This window comes from Phyllopteryx taeniolatus, chromosome 10 (assembly GCF_024500385.1).
Source record: "Phyllopteryx taeniolatus isolate TA_2022b chromosome 10, UOR_Ptae_1.2, whole genome shotgun sequence".
Classification (NCBI taxonomy): Eukaryota; Metazoa; Chordata; class Actinopteri; order Syngnathiformes; family Syngnathidae; genus Phyllopteryx; species Phyllopteryx taeniolatus.
The window spans coordinates 29,066,561-29,079,740 of NC_084511.1; the positions used below are offsets into that span (position 1 = coordinate 29,066,561).

General features: G+C 44.4%; 1 protein-coding gene across 3 annotated transcripts in view; it reads right to left on the minus strand.

Moving 5' to 3' along the window:
* Positions 1–249: 249 nt before the first annotated feature.
* spock1 (SPARC (osteonectin), cwcv and kazal like domains proteoglycan 1) overlaps positions 250–13,180 on the minus strand; it is a 58,620-nt gene continuing 45,689 nt past the window's right edge. For 2 of the 3 annotated variants that reach the window (XM_061787966.1, XM_061787965.1), the window contains exons 7-12: positions 12,328–12,448; positions 6,148–6,267; positions 5,602–5,823; positions 4,790–4,852; positions 3,002–3,139; positions 250–1,503 (exon numbers count right to left, since the gene is read on the minus strand). In XM_061787966.1, the coding sequence (XP_061643950.1) occupies positions 1,316–1,503; positions 3,002–3,139; positions 4,790–4,852; positions 5,602–5,823; positions 6,148–6,267; positions 12,328–12,448 (852 nt within the window). In that variant the 3' untranslated portion in view covers positions 250–1,315. The remainder of the gene's footprint in view (positions 1,504–3,001; positions 3,140–4,789; positions 4,853–5,601; positions 5,824–6,147; positions 6,268–12,327; positions 12,449–13,180) is intronic. The other variant, XM_061787967.1, reaches the window with a different exon arrangement.

Below are 13,180 nucleotides of genomic sequence, written 5' to 3' on the forward strand. Positions count from 1 at the left end.
CTCTGAAAACAGCCCCAGGAAGTTTCAGCTGTCAATCAAATACGTGTCTTCTCTCATGGCTCCTAAGCCCGGAGAGGAGAACTCCCAGCGACGCACATTGCACACGCTCTCACAGGCCGCAGAGAGGCAGCCAATTTAACCTCGTTTGCCTCTGTTGAAATTCAGCGGGGCAACGCGCCGCTGTGACCGCCAGAGGGTGAAACATAATTGGCCAAAGATGAATTTTACACACAAACACAGACAGACCGGTAAGGTTCAAAAGACACCCAAAGTGCAACTTTACTTAAATTGTCAAATTAACAAAGAAAAGGTTCACTTGGTTGACATGGCGTCGGGAGGCAGAACAAAGCCTCTACGTCGCGCCCACGACTTCGTAGCTCCTCCCAGCTCAGGGGCAGCACCTTCTTTAGTGTCCGTGCACCGTCTCTCGAGTCCTAGCTCACCCATCGGTGATATAACAAATCGCTGTCAGGACACTCGTGCTTGCATCCACTTCTATCGCTGTGCAATGCAACCTCCTACCTCCTGAGATTGGGAGAATAACCGAAAAGACACTAAACAGCATCAACACAGCAACATAGTATTGTAGCAGCCAAATCAGCGTCACGTTCTGTTTTGAGATGCATAGAGCTTGACCCGAGCCAGGTAAATCTCTCTTTTACAGGAACACGATGAGAAACATGCAACAACAACGACGACACATCATTAAATCTCATTGCTACCTGGTCTTTCTGGACATTCAAGATCAACAGTTAAATAATTTATTTTTCTTCCATGAAATAACAGAGAGAGAGAGAGAGAGAGAGAGAGAGAGAGGGAGAGAGAGAGACATCTTGGAATGCGTGGATTTGCAAGGAACATTGTTGAACACGGACAGAATGAAAGAATAATGTAGTAATCTACAATGTGGACTACTCTGTTCATATTTACATCCAATACATTTACTTTTGTATTTGGGGCAATCGGACCGGGCTAAGAGAGAGGCCACTGAGATAAAATAGAAATGTTAGTCCATGTTTGAAGATGTTAATAATTGCACATTGCAGGTGGAAGGAGAAAATAAGGGGGCTCGAGCTTGAGCCTTGGGATTGCTGAAACGTAAAACGGCTTTCCGTTTCCTCTCCGTGTGAAGAGAAGAAAGCATGAGGTCCACCGGCGAGAGGGATACAGATGAGGGACGGCGTTTACAGGAGCAAGTTCGATTAAAAGATGGACTGCTGTCACGGCCACTGGAAGAGACGCTGGAATGGCTTCAAATCTGTGCTGGACTTTTCCCGGTTGGCCGATGACAGCGTGAGAACCGAAGGGGGCGGAGTTACCAAATGTAGCCCATCTCATCATCCTTGTCGTCTTCCTCGTCGTCGTCATCTTCGGCGATTTCCCGGGGGTGGATCCGGCCCCGTCTCTTCTTCTGCCGAGCCTGTGAGGCTTCCTCCTCTCGGTCGTCGAGGAGGATGACCGCTCCGCCGCTGCCGAAATCTCCCGATGTCTCCTCGTCCTCATCTGAAACAAAGTGGGCAAACAATAACTGACTGTCGCTCGTACATATCGGCAGTGCTCCACCAGATGGTGCTGTTTCACCCACCTACATTACATTTAATGCAGAGCAGTGATTTATTAGAAACACCCCCCAAAAAATAAGATTCTGCTTGCTAGGGGTACTAATGTAAGATTCAGACTTCAGAACTGTTTCTTCTTTCTGTAGCTTTGGTCTGTCCTGGACACACCCCCAGCAGGCCCGCCTCTTAAAGGCACGGGCTTGTAACCCTAAAGCCGAACGTTTGAAAGTCAATGATGACAGGTTTTGTGTTATTGTGTGCAAGAGAAATGGAATGAAGTATAACATCCCTGAAATTACTTGTTTGCTATTTAAGAAGTAAGTTTCAGTCACCTCTGAGGACTGTCAACATATTGGAACACGCAAAACAGGACGCCACCGAAAGAGTTAAGTCGACCTGCTAGCGCCAGCCGAGCTGCGCCCGTTACATAACATTGTCGTCGACACGCATTTTAATGTTGAACACGTTTTTGTTTCGACATTAAATCCTGCGCACCTCCAGTGTGAACGGGACTCATTTAGTTTACACTTCCAGAAATTATTTTTATTTTTTATTTTTATTTTTATACAAGCTGGGTGTACAGTTAGTGCACTGCTGCTTTGTGGCAATTACTGCGTTTAAATCAACTTGGGTTTTTGCCACTGAGCTGAAAGCAACTGCACTGCACCATAAGTTATGTGAAGTAACGGTAAGAAATCACACACTGAAATGTTATACTAACTTTTTAATAATATTTTATAAATTAGCGGTGTGATGCACATTATTGGATTTGCCTTTCATCTCTATATATTTGATTTATAGGCTCCAGCAATATTAAAACAAAATGAAGAATGTAATATCAAGTTAACTTTTTTTTCTACTTGATAATACTTCATAATGTTCAAATATTCTTTTTTTAAATTATTTTGTGGGGACCAATATTTGTTTAGGGGGGCCTGAATATCGTTTTTTGGGGGGGGGGGCTAGGCCAATAAAACGTCACCATAAGCACATACTACCAAATATTTTTCACATTTTCCGTAAAGCAGGTGTCAAGCCAGATGTTTGTTGTTCTTATTCATATTTACTGGACTGAAATGTTGACATTTGCACTTCGCTGACAAGTGTGGCAAAATTCTCCTGCTCGACTTGCACGGCGTGGACGTTTTATCAAAGCCGCGGTCCGTGAGCAGAATATCAGAAGCGGACACAATCTGACATACGCGTGACCCCGCGGATCTGTTTAACATTTTCACTTTCCGAAACAATTGCTGACGCTCGACAATACAAGTGAAACGTCGGGGGCCATTTTTGAATCCTCTTATCAGAAACAGCACCGAGTGAGAGGAAAAGAAGAAGAAACTGCTTACTGTGAGAGACAGATTGGTAGGACACAACAACCAACGGCCTCATTAATCTAAAGTGTGTGCGCGCTTGCGCGCGCGTGTGTGTCGTAGTCGTACCGCAGTTTGGGTTGCCTTGCTTCCTGGAGCCGGCGATCTCGTTGCCATACTTGTCCACACACCAACACTGTCCAGTGCTGCCGTGACACTGGGTTGATTTAAAGTAGCCCTCTTCAGTACAGCGAGGAATATAGGACCCTGCGGGTGGACCACAGAACGTTACGGGGCGGATTCAGGGACGCACAAGAAGAAGGCCGCTTGGGGAAAGGGAGTCGAAAGAAAGACAGCCGCTGATAGATGTCAAAGCTCTTTTTAGTCACGGAGGGAGATAGCTGAGCAATTACTGCCGAGAGGCTTGCGGGACGGCAGGCACACATCCTGCTAAAAGGCAGGCGGGTCAGGTTCCATAACGCACACGCTGCACATAAGCACAAGCACACCAAACAAACAGTAGGCCAGACTCATTTTTCCAAATTGTGTTGTTAGCGACGTGTGCAGCTGGGACAGATGGCACAAAATGAAACCTGTTCTCAGGAGAATTTCGGAGGAAACTCAACAAAATTGGAAGCGCGATACTGTATTTGCAGTCTGACGGGACTGGTTTTCATGCCATGCCGGTGTCACGGCATTGACATTTGCTTGCCCGACAGTGACAAACTCCTCAAAAATGAAAGATCACACATCCGCATGAGAGACGCTATACCGTGGAACCTCTAAGGTCGAACACCAATTGTTTGCAAAGATGCTAAGTAGCGGCTGCTAAATTGCGTGTACAAGCTGTTATTGGGCACGTCGCGCGTGATTTACTAAGACGGCGATCTTTTACTAAATCTTAAAAAGCGAGCACTAAATTGTGTGTTTACGTGACCAGACTGCACGCTCTACTATCAACAGGTGAAGACAGGCCGAGACCGTTGTATTTAAAAGTTGTATTTTTCGCGCTTTAGGTTTTCACCATTGAACATTTGGGAGAGGCCTTCAGGCGCAACGTGAAGTGATGGAAATAGAAGTGTTAGTATATGACAGACAAAAATGCAGTCACAGAAAAGTAAGCTGTCGCTCTGATCATTTTGGTGAAGCCAGAAACTGCATAAAAGCACATTTTGTTTGCTTTACCTCGTACCGAGTACCCATCCTACGTGACACTGCTTTTAAAACTTGGGACAGCACACCCATGAAAAACCGCTCTGGGAGAGGCCGGCCCCATGACCCAGACGTAAGGAAATGCAGAGTTAAAAGGAATTTTCTCATTGTTAACATAACATGACTCCTTCTTGTGACTGGCTCCGAGTCAGCCCCCGAGATTATTCAGAAGCTACAAAAATACATACATCGTGACCATTTTTACTTCTGGCATTTCAAAAATGTTCACACGAGCAGAAAAGATGTGATTGTCCTTGTCGCCGCTCATTTTGCCCGCGCCTCCTCGCCACGGTTACGCACAGCGGTGCCGGTCGCAGCCGCTGCCGCTCAGACGCGCGATCGCGATTCGTTTCAGGTTTGCCAAATTTATCCCCGGTATTTGCACGTCGTCCTTCGCACCCAGTTAGTAGCTCAGCTTCCGCATCCGTTTGCGCGAACAATGGCGCTCTTATGGCTCTTTTATTCAGAGAAATAGACACAATATTTTCGAAAAGAAAGTATATAAAGTCAGATTTGCAACCGCATCAAGGCCATGGCGTTACCATGTCACACTTAAACACGAGTGGAATTCGAGTGAGATCGGTTAAGGTTGCGTCGCAGTGTTTTCCGACGACTTCCATCAGTGCCTTGCCGTCTTTGGTGTCATGTGAGTGTAGAATGCAACACAGTGTCCAGTGAGCACCGACAGCTGTCAATCAAACTGACCTATGAGGCTCTTCCTTCGACTGGGATTCTGCATCCTGCTCTTCTCAGCTTGGCAAGGCAATCCTACACGCAGAGAAGATGCAAAATAGCTCCAGTTCAACGTCCGGCCGTCTACAATCACCACATCAAGTCCTCATTGTTGTCAGCATGATTTCATTATTTAGTGGGACAGACAGATTGAATGCTTGTGCCCATCGCAGATGTGCGGAGTGCATTTGGTGTCATTTTAGTTTGACGTAAACATCTGTCTCGTCCAAAAAAAAACAAAAACAAAAAAAAGTGCGACTTCAAGTGTGAGCAAATAGTGTTATTTTTAGCCATTTAACTCCAAAGATCTCTAATGAAGAGAAAGTTGACACTTGAATTGATTGTAGCAGTGTCTCTTTTTTTGTTGTTGCTGCTATTGTTTAAAAAAAAAAAAAAAAAAGAGCGTTGGACAGCTTACGCGGCCAATATCAATATGATGACACCATTTGCAAGGAAGGCAAATGGCTTTGCTCCTACTGCATGCCGCTCGTGCCTCCGACATAGGAAAGAGAAGTTTGCCAAATATTTTTTTTGCTGGTTGTGCGATAACGGTCCCTGGGCAAAATCACAAGAGATGTAAAGTGAAATGCAGAGTGAGCATTGTATTAGTTGAATCGTATGATCGTTGTGTGAGAATTGACTCGTGTACGACGACTTGAAACTGCTGTAAATGTTTTTTTTACATTTTTTAAAAAAAATATATATATATATATATATATATGACCTTTTATTACTTGCAATTCTCCTACCAAAAGGTATTGAATCGCAAGGCTCCGTTCGCTCACCCTCCGGCTTCTGGAAGCAGTAGCACCACTCATTGTTGGACAGCTTGCCGTCCTTGAAGGAGTCGCAGGAGTTGAAGAGCGGCTTCATGCACAGCTCGTACTTGTCCACGTAGATGGCGCTCAGCTCGGACTCGCCGAGCAGCAGGTCGAAGTTCACGTCCAGTTTGTTGAACATCCATCCCAGAGAGTCTTTGCAGATGGGCAAGATGCTCGTGTCAAAGTCTTGGGGGGAAAAAAAAAAAAAAAAAAACAAAAAAAAAAAAAGGCAGGACTCAAGTGGACGTTTGAGTGTCGTGCACCAGATATTTGTATTTTTGCTCTTTGAGCAGCAAGCGAGAGTGTGTAATTGTGTGTGTTAAGACGTGTTGACACGACAGACAAAATGTTGACAACTGCAGAGAAGAGCGCGAGGTCACTGTCAACATCACGAGCATCTCTCATGAGCATCAAAAAGTGAAAACGGGCCACACACACACACACACAAACACTCACGCTCACGCACACGCACGCACGCGCTCGCACACTCCAGAGGCCTGATGTACTCACGTCCGGCGGCTGACTCAGAGCTGTCAGCGGGTTTCAGGTCTCTGTTGGCATCCAGATGGAGAACTCCAAACCAGTCCTTGAGTCTGGCAGCCAAACTGTGGAGCTGTGTGTCCGTGCACACTACACAAACACACACACACACACACGCCGCACAGATGAATACGACGGCTACTTTACAAATTACGCACAATATATCGTTAGAGCATCGTCATTGAAAATGAAAATGTGCAAAGTGACGGAAAATGGACTAAATGAAAATAGACAAACGGTGTTCGGCATGTGCTGACTATACAGTATATTTGGGCATTAAAAAGAATGATTTGACCTTGAAATCTCTAACCTGCTTCACGCTACAGTGCATTTAAACAGGTAGACATTATACAAATGACTCAGTATACTTTTGTGCCCTACTGAGCATAATTTGTTTTTTTTTGTTTTTGTTTTTTTTACTAAAGCTATTAAAAATTAACTGTCCAAACAATAAAGAGGGGGGGGGGGAAACTGAAATGTTGTGCAGTCCAATGAGCAGTAAGAACACATGCTGATTTTTTTTTTTTCCTGGTCACACGCGGGGTCTCTCACGTTTTGAAAAATCCGAGAAGATTTTCTCAATCGTAATGTGTCCGAGACTCGAGTGCGTCCCAACTTGACGTCGTGTGTGCTTTGTGTCTTTGTGTGTGTGTGTGAGAGCGTTTCAAGGAAGTCCTTCAGTTCTCAACGTTTGAGTTCAGTTCAAAGAAACGACCCGCTGTCACCTCCGAAATCCAACTTCGCTTTTCTTAACTCCGACCACGTGGAATGCGCCTTGCTAACTTTTTTCTCGATTCTCAGGCGTTCTTTTCTTCTTCATTGTCTTTCGTTCCTTCGGTCAAACAGCGCACGTATTTCCTATTCCCTCGTTCATTTCCCATCCTTTCCCTCCGACCGCAGTCTTTTGCATTTCCCCGAGCTTCGTCGCACTTCGAGGACCACTTTGATATTCCTTTCTGCTCTGTTTTTTTTTGCTCACCTAAATTGCTTGGAGTGCTCCATTTCCCATCTCCCCCCCCCCCTTTTACGCATCCCCTTCTAAACTCCAAAGATAAGTGCTCCCGTGTGCCGCTTTGATATCCACTCACACCGTCGTCCTCTTCACACTTTTTCATCTTTTGATTTGACTGCCTGCGACCGCTCCAGCTCGCCATCCCGTGCCATCTTCGGTCTCTTGCACTTTGTACTGCAGCGCAAGTGTCGCTGGGCTCTTGTTTTCTCCTTCTCTTGCTATGATCTTCATTGCTTCTGACAGACGAGACAATGTCGCCTGTTCTACAAGCGGGGGGGGGGGGGGGGGGGGGCAAAAAACGAAATTCTGGAAACAAATATATTGACTTGCGCGTTGGTTCTCTTGAGCCCAGTGCTCACAAAGCTTGTGGCAGAACTTTACCGTGAGATCCAGTGATTTCTTATGTGGCATATTCGAGCAGTCTTTGAGCCTCTGGGCCGGTTTAGTCAATCTTGTGAATCACGAGGTTTGCTCTACGTCACGGTTTCCCAAAGCTTTTCAGCCAAGACGGATGTGACATTTTGCTCCTCCTCGGCAACCAAACCTACAAAATGATATCGTGTAACCTTGAGAATTGCAGACTCCGTCATTGTGATCACTTGATTATGAGCATTCGAAAATGGGGTGTACTCCTTGGCGACAACCAGAAGGGCCACCGAGAATTCAGTTTGTGGCCCGAAGATGAACATCTCGACATCAGCTAATGCTAACGTCCACGCGGACCTCGGCTTCGGGACAACTTCCACCAAGGAATCCATTTTCATATCTGCTCAATACTACACTAGCAGGAAAACGGGAGTTCCCAACAGCCAGAAAGATTCTCCAATCCCTCAGTCACAACCTTAAAACATATTTCAAAGATGTATGACTCTTATTCATTCATTCATTCATTTTGTATTTTATTTTTTTGGGGGGGAGGTATGTTCCAAGTTGCAGAAGCAGCCAAATGAATAAAGAATACAACAGATGCCAATTTATCATAAGAGACATGAGCCAATAGAATGTGTGTACCAGCCAAACATTTTGGGCAAGGCTGAACTACAGAAATCACATTTGTGTTTTTCTTGATCCCGAAGGTGTTTGATGCGGTTCAGGTCAGGCCTCTCGCATTCTTTCTTGCCAAACTCACCCAAGCAGGCCTCTACGGCCTTTGCTTTGTGCACTGGCGCACAGTCCAAAAAAAAAGTCCTAGCAATTCAGAAGGAACTAATTGTACTAGTTCCACCTCTTATGGATGAATCAGGTTCGTAGAAAGGTGTATTTCCGTCTGCTTGAGGAGAAAATGTCTCTAAATTGCGCCGGTAGTGAAAGGGTAGTGTTGACCCTGAGACACTCGGAAAGACAATCAGATGACGCCACACTTTTCAACAAGTTATAAGGAGCTCAGAGCAAGAGGGGTCACTTTCATTAAAAAGAGACAACGCCATGTTGGATTTAGTTTGCCCTTTATCACCAACGCGATCCATCCCACAGACGGCGAGGCCAGCCAGCGCAGGTGACGATCGCTTTGGCGCTGCTCCTTCGGAGAAATTCAACAACGTCCTCCTCGCGGTGACATAATGCCAAGCCTCAACATTTATCAGTACAATTGAAACACGCGCACTCACGGTCGGACGTAGTGCGAACAGACTAATAGGCGCCTCGTTTGTGGGGATGATAAATCAAACGGGAGTCGGGTTGTTTTCAAAGAGATATATCTTTTTTTTTTCAAAGACAGCAAGTAAGATGCGAGCGGAAGAAGGGAAAACTTTCTCTCAGCCTCTACGTTTGCAGAAGGATTTAACGTGGAATTACCCAGAGAGATTTAATGTTAAGTCTCTTTTGACACGCTTTAATTATTAGTGCAATTCAATGATTGCAATAGTCCCTCTCACTGTGAATAATAGCTCATTTATTCCATTCATCTTGTTTCTTTAAGCATTACAATCTTTCAAGAGTACTGTAAAAAAAAATTCAATAAAAAGAATACAATATATATCTATATCTATATATATATATATATATAATTAAATGATGCGAAATGAGAACGCCTGGCTAAGTAGGCGAGCAGACACAAGAGGCATCCTTAATGTAGGCCTAAAATATGGCAAGTACTGTATTTATTATGAAGAATTATTTTTGTTTTCAATTGAATGAACCACATTAAATCAACAGAGTGAGGAAACGAGCAACAATGTGTTTGGATTTATTGAGACGAGCTGAAAGGAAAAAGCCGGGCGCATCTCAATTACAGTGCGTCTCCATTAAACCAAGCGGACATTGAGCGTATATTTCTACGTGTCAAATGTGGAGTTTTGATTCCCCGTTGAAAGCCGGGCGACGACTCGGTGGCATATATTCCAGGCTACATTTTTTTGCGGCCCGACCATACCGGGAAGTGTAAACGTAGGCTGGACGTACGATGGCATTTGAGTGGCAGGTGAAAGCCTAGCTGGGCGTGGTTTCAGTGCACACGCCCAAGTTTGACTTTTCATGATTTTGGAACATCATTTTATATACTTAAAATATGACAGGGTTGTCAAATTTAAAAGACGTATTTTTTTTACCTTACAAGGACTTTAACAGACAATGCTCCTGATTTTATGACTCTTGGAAAATAATAACTAATGTTTCACCTTCTCGATGTTGAAAGATCATTTCTGGTTTGTAAAATCTAACGTGAGGAGAATCAACATCCTTTTTGTCCTACAAAATCTCAAAGATTCAGGTTATCGGACGCCCCTTCGACCGTGAGCGCACGCACGTCATGTGTAGAGTGCCTCGTTGTTGGCAGCGAGTGTGCGCACGTTACGGAGAGGAAAGCGAAAGAGTGAGTAGGGGGGGGGGGGGGGGGGGGGAAAGTCTGACATGGAGCCGGTTTTTGCGATGGCAGTGGCGTTTTAGAGGCGGAAGTGAGGCCTTGACCTGGTTGGTGGTTTACTGTCGAATTCGGATATATTTTCACAGCTCAAACACGGCTGTGTTTGAGCTGTGAAAATCACCTTACAGGATCAGACAATTTGCAATTGACTTTTTTCAACGGTCACATTCTGTTTTCAACAAAGAAAATGCAACTTTTAGCGATCGGGGGGAGTGAGTGCGCATGTGGCTATTTCAGGGAAACTTGTCTGGGCAGAGCCGCACGGAAACCGCTGGTCCCGTTGTGACAGAATATGGTGGCGCGTCGTCAGCCAATGAGGAGCTCATTAATGTCTGCTGGCGATTTCATTACAGGCCGCCTCCCTCGTTAACGTAATAGCTTCCGCTTACAACACCGCTATTAATATTGCCTTAGGTTTGTCGATCCAGCAACCGCAATATCAAAAACAATGCACATGTTCACGTTACTTGTCCACTGCCTCTGAATTTCTCAATATAAAATGTGCAAATAGCTTTGGAACAAAAACAAAACAAAGAACATTTACAGGTCTAGTGTGACTGCACAGCTTGGTTTGTGCGATCACATCTCTACGATTATCGATACACTTATCATTGCAACACACCGTGGCCCGCGCACAAATACACGATTACACACACCCCGAGTGCCAACTCCATCTGTTTACCATTCTGAGCGGCTGATCTGACGCGAGATCCTATCAGGTCGGGAGACAACACACACACACACACACACACGCGACATTTATACTGCCAGAGTCAGCCGGAAAAGACAAATGGGACATCGGAATGGGAGACATTCGAGAGGACTGCTTTGGAAAAGCAAACTTACTGTGAGAGGCAAAGGAAGAGACCCAGGCAAGCGAATAGATTGCGTTCGTTCGCAGAGCAGACACGCGCTGCGCGAGGTGTATACACTTTTCTATGCTAAAGGAAATCTAACTCATCCATTCCAGACACCCAAAACCAGTCACAAAAATACATTTTATAGAGAATAACTTAAGTTTAAATGACAGAAGAAAAAAGGCGAATTCAATATAAATGACTAATTACACAGATAAATGAACTTTTCTTCATGTTTACTTTCTTTGAACACACTTGAAGGCATATGAAAGACAGAAAGAGGGCAGAGGCAGGAGGAGGAGAAGTTATTGTTTGGAAGTGGAATTTTCCATTTCTGTACTTGGCTACGAGTTTTTTTTTTTTTTTTTTTTTTTTTTTTAATCAAAGAGCCGGAAGCACAAAAACGTCTTGAAATGCTTCCAATGAGCGCGTGGGGTGGAGCCCGACTCAAGAAAACACTCAATAAGGTTGAGAGTCCAGGAAACGAGTTGCCGCGTCTGACGGACAGCTGGATGCGTTTGCTACCGACCGTTTCCGACTGTGCCAAAAACGGGCGCGTGTACGAAAATTGGTAAAAAAAAAATAAAAATCTGATGAAAACTAGGGCATATGAAAAAACTGAGGTTTCCACTGTATATGTAGTGATAATTATGATATATTTCTTTTGTAGCGTTTCTCGTGGCTTTGGTTCTTTAGTCTTGTTTGTCTCATCAGATTTCAGCCTCTGATCTGCCCAAGGCCTCCAGAATCAGTGGTGCTGGCTGATTTAACGTAACTTATGAGCAATGGGAAAATGTTCTTGAGACAATCAGATGAGCTGCGTGTGGATTAAAGTCTGTCAGTAGTCTGCCGCCACTGACAGACGGTCGAATGACGGATATACGGACGTGGAGAATAAGAATCCTCCTCATCGTCATCCCACTACGCCCACCTAGGGAAGGGAGGAATTTCTCGAACGACAACAATCCATCTTTTTTTTTTTTTTTTTAGTGATGCAGCACTTTAGATTGCATTTCTCCTTCACAATCTCTCCATCTATCAGACAAAATCCTATTTTGGTGACAAACAACGAGACACTCCATCACTGCTCACTGTAGTTGTCAGAGAAATGGGGAAGGGGGTGGGAGGGGGTTATAAATAAGGGGAGAAAAACATATTTTGAGAAACATAGGGAGGGAGGAATAACCACAAAGGATGTTTTTTTTTTTTTTTTGTGTGTGTGTGTGTGTGTGTGTGTGTGTGTGTGTGTGGAGGAAAAGACTGACGGAGCAGCTTGAGCTCCAAAATTGCTGAAAGTACAGATGAACTCACAAGTGAATTCAAGTAGAGCCTCGATTCTACCCATCCGTGAATCCGACCGTGTCGTCAATATCAGAAGGGGAGCTGGCGTGACGAGTAAACAAAATATGGAGTGCCCTCACCAGTCTTGTCGCTTTTCAATGGTGTTTTGCCGAGAAGTTGCCCAGGCAAGCACGGGCATTGTCCATCACATTTCACTGAGATGATCTTTCCCGTGAGGCAGCTCTGGAACTCCAGCTTACACTGGAAAAAGAGGAAAAGAAAAATCTATTCATTGGGAACACAGTAAGAAAAAACAACAACACATGTTTCTCTTTATCACGAATATTAAACATATTTCACACAAAAACACATTTTCTTGGTAACATTATTTCTTTTTCAGTAAACAGGCAAACCAGCCTCATGTCTGCCGTTTTTGATTTTTGATTTTTTTTGCTGACACAAAAGCCGCGTATGACGTCGCCTCAAAAAGAGAATCAAACTTAGTTGAAGCTGATGAAGAAGGAGAAAATTTGCCGTTCGAGGAGTCCTCATTCATCTCGTGGCAGAAGCGCCCGTTAAGAAGCCGCCCAGGAACTCCATTAGGCGACTCGACTCGGGACGTTGTGAGTCGGTGGGGAGAATTCTTCGAAGATCTACTCTCATCGAAGATCTACTCTCATCTCTAAGCCACTTCTCTTTTCCATTTAATTGTTCTGTTCAATTAAACGCCGACGACGTCATTATTTATAGCTCAAAAGCCTCGTCTTGACTCATTCAAAAATGCTTACGACATAACTTGAATATTTTTTCACACCTGGCGACCTGAACACAGATTACTACTTAACCCAACAGAAAACTTGTGCAAGGCTCTTTGGTCTTGGACAAAGACGTTATTCTACTTTAAATTCTTTGCTTTTTTAACATACAATGATGGTAGAGATCTCCAGCAAGTTGATAATTACACATTTTTTGCGTGTTTGAATTGACTCAAGA